Source organism: Lagopus muta, chromosome 38 (assembly GCF_023343835.1).
Source record: "Lagopus muta isolate bLagMut1 chromosome 38, bLagMut1 primary, whole genome shotgun sequence".
Taxonomy (NCBI): Eukaryota; Metazoa; Chordata; class Aves; order Galliformes; family Phasianidae; genus Lagopus; species Lagopus muta.
The window spans coordinates 37,146-54,903 of NC_064470.1; the positions used below are offsets into that span (position 1 = coordinate 37,146).

Genomic DNA, 17,758 nt, shown 5'->3' on the forward strand with positions numbered 1-17,758 from the left:
AACACAGAAAGAGAAGAGGTGAGAGCAGCGGGACGGACAGCGGGACGGACAGCGGGACGGACAGAGTAAAGGGGGAGGGGAGGAGGGAGGGGGGGGGGGGTCCTGTGGGGGCCGTTTGCCGGCCTGTTTGTGGGGCCCTCGGTGGCCATTTGGGGCCCTTTGTGGCCATTTTCAGACCTTGGTGGCCATTCGGGGGCCTTTGTGACCCTCTGGCGGCCATTTTGGGCCCTTTGTGGCCATTTGGGGCCCTTGGTGGCCATTTTCAGACCTTTGTGGCCATTTTCTGACCTTTGTGGCCATTTTGGGGTCTTTGTGACCCTCTGGCGGCCATTTTGTGGCCCTTTCTGGGCCTTTGGCGGCCATTTTTGGGCCCTTTGGCAGCCATTTTTGACCCTTTGTGGCCATTTTCTGACCTTGGTGGCCATTTTGAGGCCTTTGGGGCCATTTTCGGACCTTTGTGACCCTCTGGCGGCCATTTTGTGACCCTTCCTGGCCCTTTTATTGTGCCTTGGAGGGCCATTTTGGACCCACTGTGGCCATTTTTGGACCCTTGGTGGCCATTTGGGGCCCTTTGTGGCCATTTGGGGCCCTTGGTGGCCATTTTCAGACCTTTGTGGCCATTTTCTGACCTTGGTGGCCATTTTCTGACCTTGGTGGCCATTTTGAGGCCTTTGTGGCCATTTGTGGGCCTTTGTGACCCTCTGGCGGCCATTTAGTGACCCTTTGGCAGCCATTTTTGACCCTTTGTGGCCATTTTCTGACCGTTTCTGGCCATTTTGGGGCCTTTGTGGCCATTTGTGGGCCTTTGTGACCCTCTGGCGGCCATTTTGTGACCCTTCCTGGCCCTTTTATTGTGCCTTTGAGGGCCATTTTGGACCCACTGTGGCCATTTTTGGACCCTTGGTGGCCATTTTGGACCCTTGGTGGCCATTTGGGGCCCTCTGTGGCCATTTTGGACCCTTTGTGGCCATTTTGAGGCCTTTGGGGCCATTTTGGACCCTTTGTGGCCATTTGGGGGCCTTTGTGACCCTCTGGCAGCCATTTTGTGACCCTTTCTGGCCCTTTTTTGGGGCCCTTTGTGGCTATTTTTGGACCCTTTGTGGCCATTTTGGACCCTTTGTGGCCATTTTGGGCCCTTTGGCAGCCATTTTGGGCCCTTTGTGGCCATTTTCTGACCTTTGTGGCCATTTTGGACACTTGGTGGCCATTTTGGGCCCTTTGTGGCCATTTCTGACCTTTGTGACCCTCTGGTGGCCATTTTGGGGCCTTTGTGGCCATTTTCTGACCTTTGTGAGCCTCTGGTGGCCATTTTGTGACCCTTTCTGGCCCTCTGGCAGCCATTTTGGGCCCTTTGTGGCCATTTTCTGACCTTTTGTGGCCATTTTGGACCCTTTGTGGCCATTTGGGGCCCTTTGTGGCCATTTGGGGCCCTTGGTGGCCATTTTCAGACCTTTGTGGCCATTTTCTGACCTTGGTGGCCATTTTGGGGCCTTTGTGGCCATTTGTGGGCCTTTGTGACCCTCTGGCGGCCATTTTGTGACCCTTCCTGGCCCATTTATTGTGCCTTTGAGGGCCATTTTGGACCCACTGTGGCCATTTTTGGACCCTTGGTGGCCATTTTGGACCCTTGGTGGCCATTTGGGGCCCTCTGTGGCCATTTGGGGGCCTTTGTGGCCATTTTGAGGCCTTTGGGGCCATTTTGGACCCTTTGTGGCCATTTGGGGGGCCTTTGTGACCCTCTGGCAGCCATTTTGTGACCCTTTCTGGCCCTTTTTTGGGGCCCTTTGTGGCTATTTTTGGGCCCTTTGTGGCCATTTTCAGACCTTTGTGGCCATTTTGGGCCCTTTGTGGCCATTTTCTGACCTTTGTGAGCCTCTGGCGGCCATTTTGTGACCCTTTCTGGCCCTCTGGCAGCCATTTTTGGGCCCTTTGGCAGCCATTTTGGGCCCTTTGTGGCCATTTTCTGACCTTTGTGGCCATTTTGGACCCTTGGTGGCCATTTTGAGGCCTTTTGGGGCCATTTGTGGGCCTTTGTGACCTTCTGGCGGCCATTTTTGTGACCCTTTCTGGCCCTTTTTTGGGGCCCTTTGGGGGCCACTTTGGACCCTTTGGTGGCCATTTTCTGACCTTTTGTGGCCATTTTGGGCCCTTTGTGGCCATTTGGGGCCCTTTGTGGCCATTTTGGGCCCTTTGTGACCATTTGGGGCCCTTTGTGGCCATTTTCTGACCTTGGTGGCCATTTTGGGGCCTTTGTGGCCATTCTGGGGCCTTTGTGACCCTCTGGCGGCCATTTTGTGACCCTTCCTGGCCCTTTTATTGTGCCTTTGAGGGCCATTTTGGACCCACTGTGGCCATTTTGGACCCTTGGTGGCCATTTGGGGCCCTCTGTGGCCATTTGGGGGCCTTTGTGGCCATTTTGAGGCCTTTGGGGCCATTTTGGACCCTTTGTGGCCATTTGGGGGCCTTTGTGACCCTCTGGCAGCCATTTTGTGACCCTTTCTGGCCCCTTTTTGGGGCCCTTTGTGGCTATTTTTGGGCCCTTTGTGGCCATTTTCAGACCTTTGTGGCCATTTTGGGCCCTTTGTGGCCATTTTCTGACCTTTGTGAGCCTCTGGCGGCCATTTTGTGACCCTTTCTGGCCCTCTGGCAGCAATTTTTGGGCCCTTTGGCAGCCATTTTGGGCCCTTTGTGGCCATTTTCTGACCTTCGTGGCCATTTTGGACCCTTGGTGGCCATTTTGAGGCCTTTGGGGCCATTTGCGGGCCTTTGTGACCTTCTGGCGGCCATTTTGTGACCCTTTCTGGCGCTTTTTTGGGGCCCTTTTGGGGCCACTTTGGAGCCTTTGTGGCCATTTTCTGACCTTTGTGGCCATTTTCTGACCTTTGTGAGCCTCTGGTGGCCATTTTGTGACCCTTTCTGGCCCTCTGGCAGCCATTTTGGGCCCTTTGTGGCCATTTTGGACCCTTTGTGGCCATTTTGTGACCCTTTGTGGCCATTTTGGGGCCTTTGTGGCCATTTGGGGCCCTTTGTGGCCATTTTCTGACCTTGGTGGCCATTTTGGGGCCTTTGGGGCCATTCTGGGGCCTTTGTGACCCTCTGGCGGCCATTTTGGACCCTTTGTGGCCATTTTGGACCCTTTGTGGCCATTTTTGGGCCCTTTGTGGCCATTTCCTGACCTTGGTGGCCATTTTCTGACCGTTTCTGGCCATTTTCTGACCGTTTCTGGCCATTTTGAGGCCTTTGGGGCACTTGGGGGCCTTTGTGACCCTCTGGCAGCCATTTTGTGACCCTTTCTGGCCCTTTATTGTGCCTTTGGGGGCCATTTTGGGCCCTTTGTGGCCATTTTGAGGCCTTTGTGGCCATTTTCAGACCTTTGTGGCCATTTGGGGCCCTTTGTGACCCTCTGGCGGCCATTTTGTGACCCTTTGTGGCCATTTTGGACCCTTTGTGGCCATTTTGGGGCCCTTTGTGGCCATTTTGGACCCTTTGTGGCCATTTGGGGCCCTTTGTGGCCATTTTCTGACCTTTGTGGCCATTTTGTGACCCTTTCTGGCCCTTTTATTGTGCCTTTGGGGGCCACTTTGGGCTCCCTGTGGCCATTTTGGGCCCTTGGTGGCCATTTTCAGGCCTTTGTGGCCATTTTGTGACCCTTTCTGGCCCTTTATTTTGCCTTTGGTGGCCATTTTCTGACCTTTGTGGCCATTTTCGGCCCTTTGTGGGCCCTCTGTTGCCTTTGCTGGCCCTTCCTGGATGTCTGTGGCCCTTCATTGGGCCTCTGTAGCCCATTGGCGGCCATTTTGGGGCTCTCTGTGACCCTTCTGCAGCCATTTCGGTGGCCCTCGTGGTCCCTTTCAAGGCCCTCTGTGGTCCTTTTTGGGCCTTTTAATGCCATTTCTGTGCCCTTTCACGACCCTTCTGCTTTCCCTTTCCCTTCCTGCTCTCTTTTCCGGTCCGTTTTTAGTGGCCCATTTTATGACCATTTCAGTGACCTTTCTGTGTCCCTTTCACAGCCTCCCGAGCCGCGTTTTGCAGCCAGAAACCCATCACAAATCCTTAACAAAGAAAGCAGAGCTCAGCTCGGGGTCCAGAGGACGTGAAGAGGTTCCCCCCCCCCCCCAATTTGGTGCAAAAGTCCCTTTTTCAGGCTTAAAAACCAACAAAGAATCAGCGCCCGCCCCCAAAGCATCACCTGCCCCCAAACGCAGAGCCTGGGTTACTCACTGTCGCACGCGTAGGGTTTGTCCCTGTCCTCCAAAATGGCCGCGTCCAGTTTCTTACGGGCTCCTCCGACGCCTTTGCCCTGGGTTTGGGGCAGAGGAAAATAACAAATAAGGCAAAAAAAGTATAAAAAATGTGGAAGCAAAAGCAATCCTCAATGGTTGGAATGATCCCACGGTGCTGCTGGGTGGGGAGAGCTGTCATGGCGGCTTTGGGAGGCAATGGAGCCAATGGGTTTCTCACCTTTGCTTTCCCCTTCCCTCTCCGTTTCGGTGTGTCTTCCTCGTAGTCTTCATCATCCAAATCATCCAGGAAATCGTCCGGCTCCAGGATGCGCTGAGGGGGAAAGGAGAGGAGAGGAGAGGAGAGGAGAGGAGAGGAGAGGAGAGGAGAGGAGAGGAGAGGAGAGGAGAGGAGAGGAGAGGAGAGGAGAGGAGAGGAGAGGAGAGGAGAGGAGAGGAGAGGAGAGGAGGGAGGGGAGGGGAGGGGAGGGGAGGGGAGGGGAGAGGAGGGGAGAGGAGAGGAGAGGAGAGGAGAGGAGAGGAGAGGAGAGGAGAGGAGAGGAGAGGAGAGGAGAGGAGAGGAGAGGAGAGGAGAGGGAGAGGAGAGGAGAGGAGAGGAGAGGAGAGGAGAGGAGAGGAGAGGGAGAGGAGAGGAGAGGAGAGGAGAGGAGAGGAGAGGAGAGGAGAGGAGAGGAGAGGGAGAGGAGGAGGAGAGGAGAGGAGGAGGAGGGGAGGGGAGGGGAGGGGAGGGGAGGGGAGGGGAGGGGAGGGGAGGGGAGGGGAGGGGGAGGGGAGGGGAGGGGAGAGGAGAGGAGAGGAGAGGAGAGGAGAGGAGAGGAGAGGAGAGGAGAGGAGAGGAGAGGAGAGGAGAGGAGAGGAGAGGAGAGAGAGGAGAGGGGAGGGGAGGGGAGGGGAGGGGAGGGGAGGGGAGGGGAGGGGAGGGGAGGGGAGGGGGAGGGGAGGGGAGGGGAGGGGAGGGGAGGGGAGGGGAGGGGAGGGGAGGGGAAGGGAGGGGGAAGGGGAGGGGAGGGAGGGGAGGGGAGGGGAGGGGAGGGGAGGGGAGGGGAGGGTGAGGGAGGGAGGGGAGGGGAGAGGAGGGGAGAGGAGAGGAGAGGAGAGGAGAGGAGAGGAGAGGAGAGGAGAGGAGAGGAGAGGAGAGGAGAGGAGAGGAGAGGAGAGGAGAGGAGAGGAGAGGAGAGGAGAGGAGAGGAGAGGAGAGGAGAGGAGAGGAGAGGAGAGGAGAGGAGAGGAGAGGAGAGGAGAGGAGAGGGGTTACAACAGGAAACACCCCCCCCAATGATGATTTGGGTCCATCCTGCAGGGGGAAAACTATGAAACCTCTGATGTTTGGGTTTTGTCTGCCTGCAGCAGGCTGATGGAGCGGTGAGGATATGGGATGGGAGGAGAAATAGGAGAAAACAGGTTTGTGGGATTCTGCGGGCAGAAAAGCGCTTTGTTGGGAAGCCGGGGAGGGGGGGTCTCAAGGGGTTTTGGGGAGGATGGGTGGCGCTGCTATAGCAGGGGGGCAACCCAGGAGGGTCTGGGGGGGGTTGGGGAGGGGGCTGCACCTTCCGTGCGCGGCTGTTGGTGACGGGGAACTCGCCCAGGCTGTCGTCGTCCATGCGGGGGGTCGGGGAGGGAGCGTTTCTCCAGGGGGTCTGTCCTGAGCAGAGCCTCCAGGCTGCTGCCGTCCTGTGAGATCAGGCCTTCCTTCTTGAGGGTCTGGTCGGTGTCTGCAGAGGAAGAGAGAGGAAGGGATGGGTTGGAAGGGTCCTTAAAGGTCATAGGAGTGGTCAGGAGGGTCCTTAAAGGTCATAGAAGGAGTTGGGTTGGGATGGAAGGGTCCTTAAAGGTCATAGGAGTGGTCAGAGGGTCCTTAAAGGTCATAGGAGTGGTCAGGAGGGTCCTTAAAGGTCATAGAAGGAGTTGGGTTGGGATGGAAGGGGACTTAGAGGTCATAGATGTGGTCAGGAGGGTCCTTAAAGGTCATGGAAGGAGTTGGGTTGGGATGGAAGGGTCCTTAAAGGTCATAGGAGTGGTCAGGAGGGTCCTTAAAGGTCACAGAATTGGTCAGGAGGGTCCTTAAAGGTCATAGAAGGAGTTGGGTTGGGTTGGAAGGGTCCTTAAAGGTCACTGAATTGGTTAGGAGGGTCCCTTAAAGGTCATAGAAGGAGTTGGGTTGAGTCAGAAGGGTCCCTAAAAGTCATAGAAGGAGTTGGGTTGGGTTGGAAGGGTCCTTAAAGGTCATAGAATTGGTCAGGAGGGTCCTTAAAGGTCATAGAAGGAGTTGGGTTGAGTCAGAAGGGTCCCTAAAAGTCATAGAAGGAGGTTGGGCTGGTTGGAAGGGGACTTAGAGGTCATAGAATTGGTCAGGAGGGTCCTTAAAGGTCATAGAAGGAATTGGGTTGGGGTTGGAAGGGTCCTTAAAGATTAAAGGATCATAGAATGGGTTGGAAGGGTCCTTAAAGATCAACGAATCACAGAACAGCTTGGAAGGGTCCTTAAAGACTACAGAACCATAGAAGGGGCTGGAAGGGTCCTTAAAGATCAAAGGATCATGGAATGGGTTGGAAAGGTCCTTAAAGATGAATGAATCATAGAATGGGTTGGAAGGGGTCCTTAAAGATCAACGAATCATAGAACAGGTTGGAAAGGTCCTTAAAGATCAACGAATCACAGAATGGCTTGGAAGGGTCTTTAAAGACTAAAGTATCATAGAACGGGTTGGAAAGGTCCTTAAAGATCAAAGGATCATGGAATGGGTTGGAAGGGTCCTTAAAGATCAACAAATCATAGAACAGCTTGGAAGGGTCCTTAAAGACTACAGAACCATAGAAGGGGCTGGAAGGGTCCTTACAGATCAAAGGATCATGGAATGGGTTGGAAAGGTCCTTAAAGATGAATGAATCATAGAACGGGTTGGAAGGGTCCTTAAAGATCAACGAATCATAGAACTGCTTGGAAGGGTCCTTGCAGATCAAAGGATCATAGAACGGGTTGGAAAGGTCCTTAAAGATCAACGAATCTTAGAACTGCTTGGAAGGGTCCTTAAAGATGAATATACTGGAAGGCACGAGGCCCTCAGACAACAATCAGAGCCACAACGAGAGCCAGAAAGCAACAAGAGGAAAGGCCTGACCTGGTTTGATGGACGGGAAGGAGAGCCTGGGATCCTCCGGAGGATGAGCGCGGCGTTTCTTCCTCCAGCGCCGTGCAGGATAGGAATAAAGCTGCCCTGCCGCCAAACCTGATGTGGGGAAAGGAAAATAATAATAATAAGAAGAATAACTTTATTGATGACTCTTTATTGATATCTTGATTGATATCTGTATTGATATCAATATCTTGATTGATGACTATTGATGAGGGCATGGAGTGCAGCCTCAGTACATTCGGAGATGGCACCAAATTGGGCTGGAAGTGTGGATCTGCATGGGGGTAACGAGGCCCTGCAGAGGGATCTGGACAGGCTGCAGAGCTGGGCTGGACCAATGGGATGAGGTGCAACAAGGCCAAAGGCCGGGGTCCCTGCACTTGGGCTGCAACAACGCCAGGCGACGCTGCAGGCTTGGGGCGGTGAGAATGGATCCCACCTGGGATCATCCAACCCCAACACACAGGGATCCCGATCCCACCTGGGATCATCCAACCCAACAATGGCACACAGGGATCCCGATCCCACCTGGGATCATCCAACCCAACACACAGGGATCCCGATCCCACCTGGGATCATCCAACCCAACACACAGGGATCCCGATCCCACCTGGGATCATCCAACCCAACACACAGGGATCCCGATCCCACCTGGGATCATCCAACCCAACGGCACACAGGGATCCCGATCCCACCTGGGATCATCCAACCCAACACACAGCGATCCCGATCCCACCTGGGATCATCCAACCCAACACACAGGGATCCCGATCCCACCTGGGATCATCCGACCCAACACACAGGGATCCCGATCCCACCTGGGATCATCCGACCCAACACACAGGGATCCCGATCCCACCTGGGATCATCCAACCCAACACACAGGGATCCCGATCCCACCTGGGATCATCCAACCCAACACACAGGGATCCCGATCCCACCTGGGATCATCCAACCCAACACACAGGGATCCCGATCCCACCTGGGATCATCCAACCCAACACACAGGGATCCCGATCCCACCTGGGATCATCCAACCCCAATGGCACACAGGGATCCCGATCCCACCTGGGATCATCCAACCCAACGGCACACAGGGATCCCGATCCCACCTGGGATCATCCAACCCAACACACAGGGATCCTGATCCCACCTGGGATCATCCAACCCAACACACAGGGATCCCGATCCCACCTGGGATCATCCAACCCAACACACAGGGATCCCGATCCCACCTGGGATCATCCAACCCAACAGCGCACAGGGATCCCGATCCCACCTGGGATCATCCAACCCAACACACAGGGATCCCGATCCCACCTGGGATCATCCAACCCAACAGCACACAGGGATCCCGATCCCACCTGGGATCATCCAACCCAACACACAGGGATCCCGATCCCACCTGGGATCATCCAACCCAGTGGCACACAGGGATCCCGATCCCACCTGGGATCATCCAACCCAACACACAGGGATCCCGATCCCACCTGGGATCATCCAACCCAACACACAGGGATCCCGATCCCACCTGGGATCATCCAACCCAACACACAGGGATCCCGATCCCACCTGGGATCATCCAACCCAACAGCGCACAGGGATCCCGATCCCGATCCCACCTGGGATCATCCAACCCAACAGCACACAGGGTTCCCGATCCCACCTGGGATCATCCGACCCAACACACAGGGATCCCGATCCCACCTGGGATCATCCAACCCAACACACAGGGATCCCGATCCACCTGGGATCATCCGACCCAACACACAGGGATCCCGATCCCACCTGGGATCATCCGACCCAACACACAGGGATCCCGATCCCACCTGGGATCATCCGACCCAACACAGAGATCCCGATCCCACCTGGGATCAACCAACCCAACACACAGGGATCCCGATCCCACCTGGGATCATCCAACCCAATGGCACACAGGGATCCCGATCCCACCTGGGATCATCCAACCCAACACACAGGGATCCCGATCCCCACCTGGGATCATCCAACCCAACAGCACACAGGGGTTCCCAATCCCACCTGGGATCATCCAACCCAACACACAGGGATCCCGATCCCACCTGGGATCATCCAACCCAACACACAGGGATCCCGATCCCACCTGGGATCATCCAACCCAACACACAGGGATCCCGATCCCACCTGGGATCATCCAACCCAACACACAGGGATCCCGATCCCACCTGGGATCATCCAACCCAACAACGGCACACAGGGATCCCGATCCCACCTGGGATCATCCAACCCAACACACAGGGATCCCGATCCCACCTGGGATCATCCGACCCAACACACAGGGATCCCGATCCCACCTGGGATCATCCAACCCAACACACAGGGATCCCGATCCGACCTGGGATCATCCAACCCAACACACAGGGATCCCGATCCCACCTGGTATCATCCAACCCAATGGCACACAGGGATCCCGATCCCACCTGGGATCATCCAACCCAACACACAGGGATCCCAATCCCACCCGGGATCATCCAACCCAATGGCACACAGGGATCCCGATCCCACCTGGGATCATCCAACCCAACAATGGCACACAGGGATCCCGATCCCATCTGGGATCATCCAACCCAACACACAGGGATCCCAATCCACCCTGGGATCATCCAACCCAACACACAGGGATCCCGATCCCACCTGGGATCATCCAACCCAACACACAGGGATCCCGATCCCACCTGGGATCATCCAACCCAACACACAGGGATCCCAATCCCACCTGGGATCATCCAACCCAACACACAGGGATCCCGATCCCACCTGGGATCATCCAACCCAACACACAGGGATCCCGATCCCACCTGGGATCATCCAACCCAACACACAGGGATCCCGATCCCACCTGGGATCATCCAACCCAACACAAAGGGGATCCCGATCCCACCTGGGATCATCCAACCCAACAGCACACAGGGATCCCGATCCCACCTGGGATCATCCAACCCAACACACCAGGGATCCCGATCCCACCTGGGATCATCCAACCCAACACACAGGGATCCGATCCCACCTGGGATCATCCAACCCAACACACAGGGATCCCGATCCCACCTGGGATCATCCAACCCAATGGCACACAGGGATCCCGATCCCACCTGGGATCATCCAACCCAACACACAGGGATCCCGATCCCACCTGGGATCATCCAACCCAACACACAGGGATCCCGATCCCACCTGGGATCATCCAACCCAACACACAGGGATCCCGATCCCACCTGGGATCATCCAACCCAACACACAGGGATCCCGATCCCACCTGGGCCGCGGTGCCTCTTCTCCATCCAGATGTAGCAGTTGCTCTGAGCCACTCCGGTCTGTGAATCCAGGAATGGGAGCGGACGCTGCGCTCGGCGCACAGCCTGGCGTTGTAGTTGTGGCACTGCTCCATGGCGTCCCTGTAGTACTGCTCACCCAGCCTGGGGGGGCAAAGGAAGGGGTGAAAAAACAGCCGGGGGGGGGTTTGGGGGGAAAGGTTCTGATGGGGGGTTTGGGAGGGGGGGAGGAAAAATGGGGGGTTATGGAAGAGACCGTGGGATTTTGGGGGGGGTTTGGGGGTGATGGAAGAGCAGTGATGGGGGGATTTAATAGGGAGAGAAAATCCTGATAGCCAGCTATATAGCCAACCAATTTTGGATGATTTGGGGTGGTGGAAGAGCAATGATGGAGGGATTTTGTGGGGAGAGAGAAAATCCTGGTTGCCAACCATATAATTAACCAATTTTGGAGATTTTGGGGTGTTGGGAAGAGCAATGATGGAGGGATTTTATAGGAAGAGAGAAAATCCTGGTTGCCAACAATATAATTAACCAATTTTTAGGACATTTTGGGTGATGGAAGAGCAATGATGGAGGGATTTAATAGGGAGAGAGGAAATCCAGCTCACCAGCAATACAACCAACCAATATTGGCAGATTTGGGGTGATGGAAGAGCAATGATGGAGGGATTTTATATGGAGAGAGAAAATCCTGATAACCAATCAATTTTGGATGATTTGGGGTGATGGAAGAGCTGTGATGGAGGGATTTAATAGGGAAAGAGGAAATCCTGGTTGCCAACAATACAACCAACCAATATTGGGAGATTTTGGGTATTAGAATGAGCTCTGATGGAGGGATTTTATAGGGAGAGAGAAAATCCTGGTTGCCAACAATATAATTAACCAACTTTGGGAGATTTTGGGTGATGGAAGAGCAATGATGGAGGGATTTTGTAGGGAAAGAGAAAATCCCGGTTGCCAACAATACAACCAACCAATATTGGGAGATTTTGGGTGTTAGAATGAGCAATGATGGAAGGATATTGTGGGGAGAGAGAAAATCCTGATAACCAGCAATATAACCAACCAATATTGGGAGATTTGGGGTGTTGGGAAGAGCAGTGATGGAAGGGATTTTGTAGGGACAGAGGAAATCCTGGTTGCCAACAATACAACCAACCAATATTGGGAGATTTGGGGTGTTAGAATGAGCTCTGATGGGAGGATTTAATAGGGAGAGAGAAAATCCTGATAATCAGCAATATAAACCGACCAATATTGGGAGATTTGGGGTGATGGAAGAGCAATGATGGGGGGATTTTGTGGGGAGAGAGGAAATCCTGGTTGCCAACAATACAACCAACCAATATTGGGAGATTTTGGGTGGTGGGAAGAGCAATGATGGAGGGGATTTTATAGAGAGAGAGAAAATCCAGCTCACCAACAATATAACCCACCAATATTGGGAGATTTGGGGTGTTAGAATGAGCGATGATGGAGGGATTTTGTGGGGAGAGAGGAAATCCAGCTCACCAACAACACAACCGAACCAATATTGGGAGATTTGGGGTGATGGAAGAGCAATGATGGGGGGATTTTGTGGGGAGAGGGAAAATCCTGGTAACTGACCAATTGAATTGACCAATTGAAGTTGAATTGGGGTGTTGGGAAGAGCAATGATGGAAGGATTTTATGGTGAGACAGAAAATCCAGCTCACCAACAATATAACCCACCAATTTTGGATGATTTGGGGTGATGGAAGAGCAATGATGGAGGGATTTTGTAGGGAAAGAGGAAATCCTGATTGCCAACAATACAACCAACCAATATTGGGAGATTTGGGTGTTAGAATGAGCTCTGATGGGAGGATTTAATAGGGAGAGAAAATCCTGATAATCAGCGATATAACTGACCAATATTGGGAGATTTGGGGTGGTGAAAGAGCAATGATGGAGGGATTTAATAGGGAGAGAGGAAATCCAGCTCACCAACAACACAACCGACCAATATTGGGAGACTTGGGGTGTTAGAATGAGCAATGATGGAGGGATTTAATAGGGAAAGAGAAAATCCTGATAATCAGCAATATAACTGACCAATATTGGGAGATTTGGGGTGATGGAAGAGCAATGATGGGGGGGATTTTGTAGGGAAAGAGAAAATCCTGGTTGCCAACAATACAACCGACCATGAAAACCTATGGATAATCATAAAAGACCTACAAATTGCCACCAAAATCCATGGATAACCATAAAACCTATAGATAATCATAAAAGACCTATGGGTAATCATAAAAGATCTATGGGTAATCATAAGAGACCTACAAATAGCCACCAAAATCCATGGATAACCATGGAAACCTATGGATAATCATGGAAGACCTATGGATAATCATAGAAAAACCTATAGATAATCATAAATAACCTATGGATAATCATAAAAGACCCACAAATAGCCACCAAAATCCATGGATAACCATAAAACCTATGGATAATCATAAAAACCCTATGGATAATCATGGAAGACCTACAAATACCAACAAAATCCATTGATAACCATGAAAACCTATGGATAATCATAAAAAATCTATAGATAATCATAAAAGACCCTATGGATAATCATAAATAACCTATGGATAATCATGAAAGGCCTACAAATAGCCACCAAAATCCAAGGATAACCATGAAAACCTATGGATAATCATGGAAGACCTATGGATAATCATAGAAAACCTATAGATAATCATAAATAACCTATAGATAATCATAAAATACCTATGGATAATCATAGAAGACCTATGGATAATCATAAATAACCTATAGATTATCATAAATAACCTATGGATAATTATAAAAGACCTATGGATAATCATAAATAACCTATAGATTATCATGGAAGACCTACAAATAGCCACCAAAATCCATGGATAACCATGAAAACCTATGGATAATCATAAAAAACCCTATGGATAATTATAAAAGACCCATAGATAATCATAGAAGACCTATGGATAATCATGGAAGACCTACAAATACCAACAAAATCCATTGATAACCATGAAAACCTATGGATAATCATAAAAAATCTACAGATAATCATAAAAAAAAACTATGGATAATCATAGAAGACCTATGGATAATCATAAAATACCTATAGATAAGCATAAAAGACCTATGGATAATCATAAAAGACCTACAAATAGCCAATAAAATCCATGGATAACCATGAAAACCTATGGATAATCATAAAAACCCTATGGATAATTATAAAAGACCCATAGATAATCATAGAAGACCTATGGATAATCATAAAAGACCTACAAATAGCCACCAAAATCCATGGATAACCATAAAACCTATGGATAATCATAAAACTCCATGGATTATCATAAATAACCTATAGATAATCATAAAAAAAACCTATAGATAATACCAAAAAGACCTATGGGTAATCATAAATAACCTATGGATAATCATAAAAGACCTGTAGATAAATCATAAATAACCTATAGATAATCATGGAAGACCTACAAATAGCCATCAAAATCCAAGGATAACCATGAAAACCTATGGATAATCATAAAAGATCTATAGATAATCATAGAAAACCTATAGATAATCATAAATAACCTATGGATAATCATAAATAACCTATAGATAATCATGGAAGACCTACAAATAGCCACCAAAATCCATGGATAACCATGGAAACCTATGGATAATCACAAAAAACCTATGGATAATCATAAAAACCCTATGGGGAGCCCCCAGAACCCTATAGGAAATGCCCCACTGGTGAAGAAACCCCTTTTTTGCTATAGGGGAGGAGCCCATGGCCCCCAAGGATGTATGGGATACCTGCTATGGGGCTCTATAGGGGGACATGTGGTAAGCATAGGGTACTCTGTGGGTTCCTATAGGGATCTCTGTGTGATCCTATAGGGGGATCTCTATGGGTTCCTATAGGGGAATCTCTATGGGTTCCTATAGGGGGGATCTCTGTGTGATCCTATAGGGGAATCTCTATGGGTTCCTATAGGGGGATCTCTACGTGATCCTATAGGGGGAATCTCTATGGGTTCCTATAGGGGGGATCTCTACGTGATCCTATAGGGGAATCTCTATGGGTTCCTATAGGGGGGATCTCTACGTGATCCTATAGGGGGGAATCTCTATGGGTTCCTATAGGGGGGATCTCTACGTGATCCTATAGGGGGAATCTCTATGGGTTCCTATAGGGGGATCTCTATGGGTTCCTATAGGGGAATCTCTATGGGTTCCTATAGGGGGGATCTCTAGGTGATCCTATAGGGGAATCTCTATGGGTTCCTATAGGGGGGATCTCTGTGTGATCCTATAGGGGAATCTCTATGGGTTCCTATAGGGGGATCTCTATGGGTTCCTATAGGGGGGATCTCTGTGTGATCCTATAGGGGAATCTCTATGGGTTCCTATAGGGGGGATCTCTACGTGATCCTATAGGGGGGAATCTCTATGGGTTCCTATAGGGGGGATCTCTACGTGATCCTATAGGGGAATCTCTATGGGTTCCCATAGGGGGGATCTCTGTGTGATCCTATAGGGGAATCTCTATGGGTTCCTATAGGGGGGATCTCTACGTGATCCTATAGGGGGGATCTCTACGTGATCCTATAGGGGAATCTCTATGGGTTCCTATAGGGGATCCTATAGGGGGGATCTCTACGTGATCCTATAGGGGAATCTCTATGGGTTCCTATAGGGGGGATCTCTGTGTGATCCTATAGGGGAATCTCTATGGGTTCCTATAGGGGGGATCTCTACGTGATCCTATAGGGGAATCTCTATGGGTTCCTATAGGGGGGATCTCTCGGTGATCCTATAGGGGGGATCTCTATGGGTTCCTATAGGCAGGACCGCTATGAGTTCCTACAGGGGGAAGCTCTATGGCTTGCCACAGGGAAATCTCCATGGAATCCTATAGGGGGGATCTCAATGGGATCCTACGGGGGGATCTCTGTGGGATCCTATAGGGAGGGATCTCTATGGGTTTCTATGGGGGGATCTCTATGGGATCCTATAGGGAAGGCTCAGTAGTTTCCTATAGGAAGGATCTCTATGGGATCCTATAGGAGGGCTCTCTACGGGTTCCTATGGGGGGATCTCTATGGGATCCTATAGGGAGGACTCAATAGTTTCCTATAGGAACGATTTCTATGGGATCCTATAGGGAGGGCTCAATAGTTTCCTATAGGAAGGATCTCTATGGGATCCTATAGGTAGAAGCTCTATGGTGCGTTCCTATAGGGGGGGATCTCTATGGATTCCCACAGGAAGATCTCCATGGGATCCTATAGAAGGGACCCTATGGGATCCTATAGGAAGGATCTTTATGGGATCCTATAAGAAGGGCTCTGTGGGTTCCTACAGGGAGGATCTTCATGGGATCCTATAGGGAAGGCTATATAGTTTCCTATAGGAAGGATCTCTATGGGATCCTATAGGGAGGGATCTCTATGGGTTCCTATTGGGGGATCTCTATGTGATCCTATAGGGGGGATCTCCATGGGTCCTATAGGGAAGGCTATATAGTTTCCCATAGGAAGGATCTCTATGGGATCCTATAGGGAGAAGCTCTATGTTGGGCTCCTATAGGGGGGGATCTCTATGGGTTCCCACAGGGAGATCTCCATGGGATCCTATAGGAAGGATCTTTATGGGATCCTATAAGAAGGGCTCTGTGGGTTCCTACAGGGAGGATCTCTATGGGATCCTATAGGGAGGGCTCAGTAGTTTCCTATAGGAAGGATCTCTATGGGATCCTATAGAGGAATCTCTATGGGTTCCTATGGGGGGATCTCTATGGGTTCCTAGAGGAGGGCTCTCTATGGGTTCCTGTGGGGGGATCTCTACGGGATCCTATAGGGAGGGCTCAGTAGTTTCCTATAGGAAGGATCTGTATGGGATCCTAAAGGGAGAAGCTCTATGGTGGGTTCCTATAGGGGGGGATCTCTATGGGTTCCCACAGGGAGATCTCCATGGGATCCTATAGAAGGGACCCTATGGGATCCTATAAGAAGGGCTCTATGGGTTCCTACAGGGAGGATCTTCATGGGATCCTACAGGGAAGGCTATATAGTTTCCTATAGGAAGGTTCTCTATGGGATCCTATAGGAGGGCTCTCTATGGGTTCCTATGGGGGGATCTCTACGGGATCCTATAGGGAGGGCTCAGTAGTTTCCTATAGGAGGGCTCTCTATGGGATCCTATGGGGGGATCTCTATGGGTTCCTATAGGGAGGGCTCAGTAGTTTCCTATAGGAAGGATCTCTATGGGATCCTATAGAAGGGATCTCTATGGGATCCTATAGGAAGGATCTCTATGGGTTCCTATAGGGAGGGCTCAGTAGTTTCCTATAGGAAGGATCTCTATGGGATCCTATAGAGGAATCTCTATGGGTTCCTATGGGGGGCTCTCTATGGGTTCCTATAGGAGGGCTCTCTATGGGTTCCCCTCTCCCAAGGACACAACGAGGAGCTCCCTCCTCCTGCACGGCAGCCCCCATAGGGCCCTAAAGATGCACAGGAGCCCCTGCAGGGACCCCACAGGCAGACACCCCCCGCCCCACAGGCCCCACACAGCGCCTTTCCCCATTGGCACCGCGTGTGGGGGGGGGGGGGGGAGGGGGGACACCACACGGCCCCAAACCGCCCTCAAGGCCCCACCGCCCCCCACACGGACACCCCGAGGCCGGGACAGCCCCAAAGCCGGTCAGGACCGTATTATTCCCGCGGGATATGGAGCGGAAGGGAGGGGGGAGGGGGGCTTTCACTCACAGCTTCACCACATTCTGTACCACCGCCGCCATTTTGCCTCCGCCGCCTCCGGAGCGCTGCGCAGCGCGCATGCGCGGGGAGCGGCCGCGCTGCGCCTGCGCAAAATGGCGGCGCCCTTCCCCTCCCCCCCCCGCGCCCCGCCTTAATTCATCGCATGCGCAGTGCGTGTGGCATAGAGCGCCCGCCGTGCGGTTCTGCGCATGCGCGGCCTGCTTCCGCGAGGGAGGGGGAGCGGGGAGTTCTGCGCATGCGCGGCCTGCTTCCGCGAGGGAG

General features: G+C 51.7%; 2 protein-coding genes and 1 long non-coding RNA gene across 11 annotated transcripts in view; 1 reads left to right on the plus strand and 2 right to left on the minus strand.

Annotated features, from left to right (window-relative positions):
* LOC125686387 (zinc finger protein ubi-d4-like) overlaps positions 1–17,532 on the minus strand; it is a 51,762-nt gene extending 34,230 nt beyond the window's left edge. Inside the window, 8 exon segments of the mRNA XM_048930307.1 lie at positions 4,222–4,300; positions 4,462–4,554; positions 5,789–5,848; positions 5,850–5,953; positions 7,360–7,467; positions 10,670–10,747; positions 10,750–10,829; positions 17,486–17,532. Coding sequence (XP_048786264.1) covers positions 4,222–4,300; positions 4,462–4,554; positions 5,789–5,848; positions 5,850–5,953; positions 7,360–7,467; positions 10,670–10,747; positions 10,750–10,829; positions 17,486–17,517 — 634 coding nt within the window. The 5' untranslated portion in view covers positions 17,518–17,532.
* Positions 25–4,215, minus strand: LOC125686385 (testis-expressed protein 13D-like). 8 transcript variants are annotated; one of them, XM_048930296.1, is made up of 3 exons: positions 2,774–4,215; positions 1,824–2,038; positions 25–1,196 (listed from the first exon to the last, which is right to left on the minus strand). In XM_048930296.1, exons 1-3 carry the CDS (start codon positions 3,514–3,516, stop codon positions 604–606), a joined length of 1,551 nt encoding a protein of 516 aa, XP_048786253.1. In that variant the 5' UTR covers positions 3,517–4,215; the 3' UTR covers positions 25–603. The 8 variants fall into 8 exon arrangements, with proteins under 8 accessions (XP_048786253.1, XP_048786254.1, XP_048786249.1 ...); XM_048930293.1 differs by having other exon boundaries at positions 31–1,176; positions 1,236–2,038; XM_048930299.1 differs by having other exon boundaries at positions 34–1,196; positions 1,824–1,968; positions 2,705–4,215.
* LOC125686388 (uncharacterized) lies at positions 5,975–7,353 on the plus strand. Of its 2 annotated transcripts, none has more exons than XR_007373784.1 (3): positions 5,975–6,031; positions 6,103–7,147; positions 7,226–7,353. It is a non-coding gene; the product is annotated as an uncharacterized LOC125686388 (long non-coding RNA). The 2 variants fall into 2 exon arrangements; XR_007373783.1 differs by having other exon boundaries at positions 6,103–6,349; positions 6,650–7,353.
* Positions 17,533–17,758: the final 226 nt, after the last annotated feature.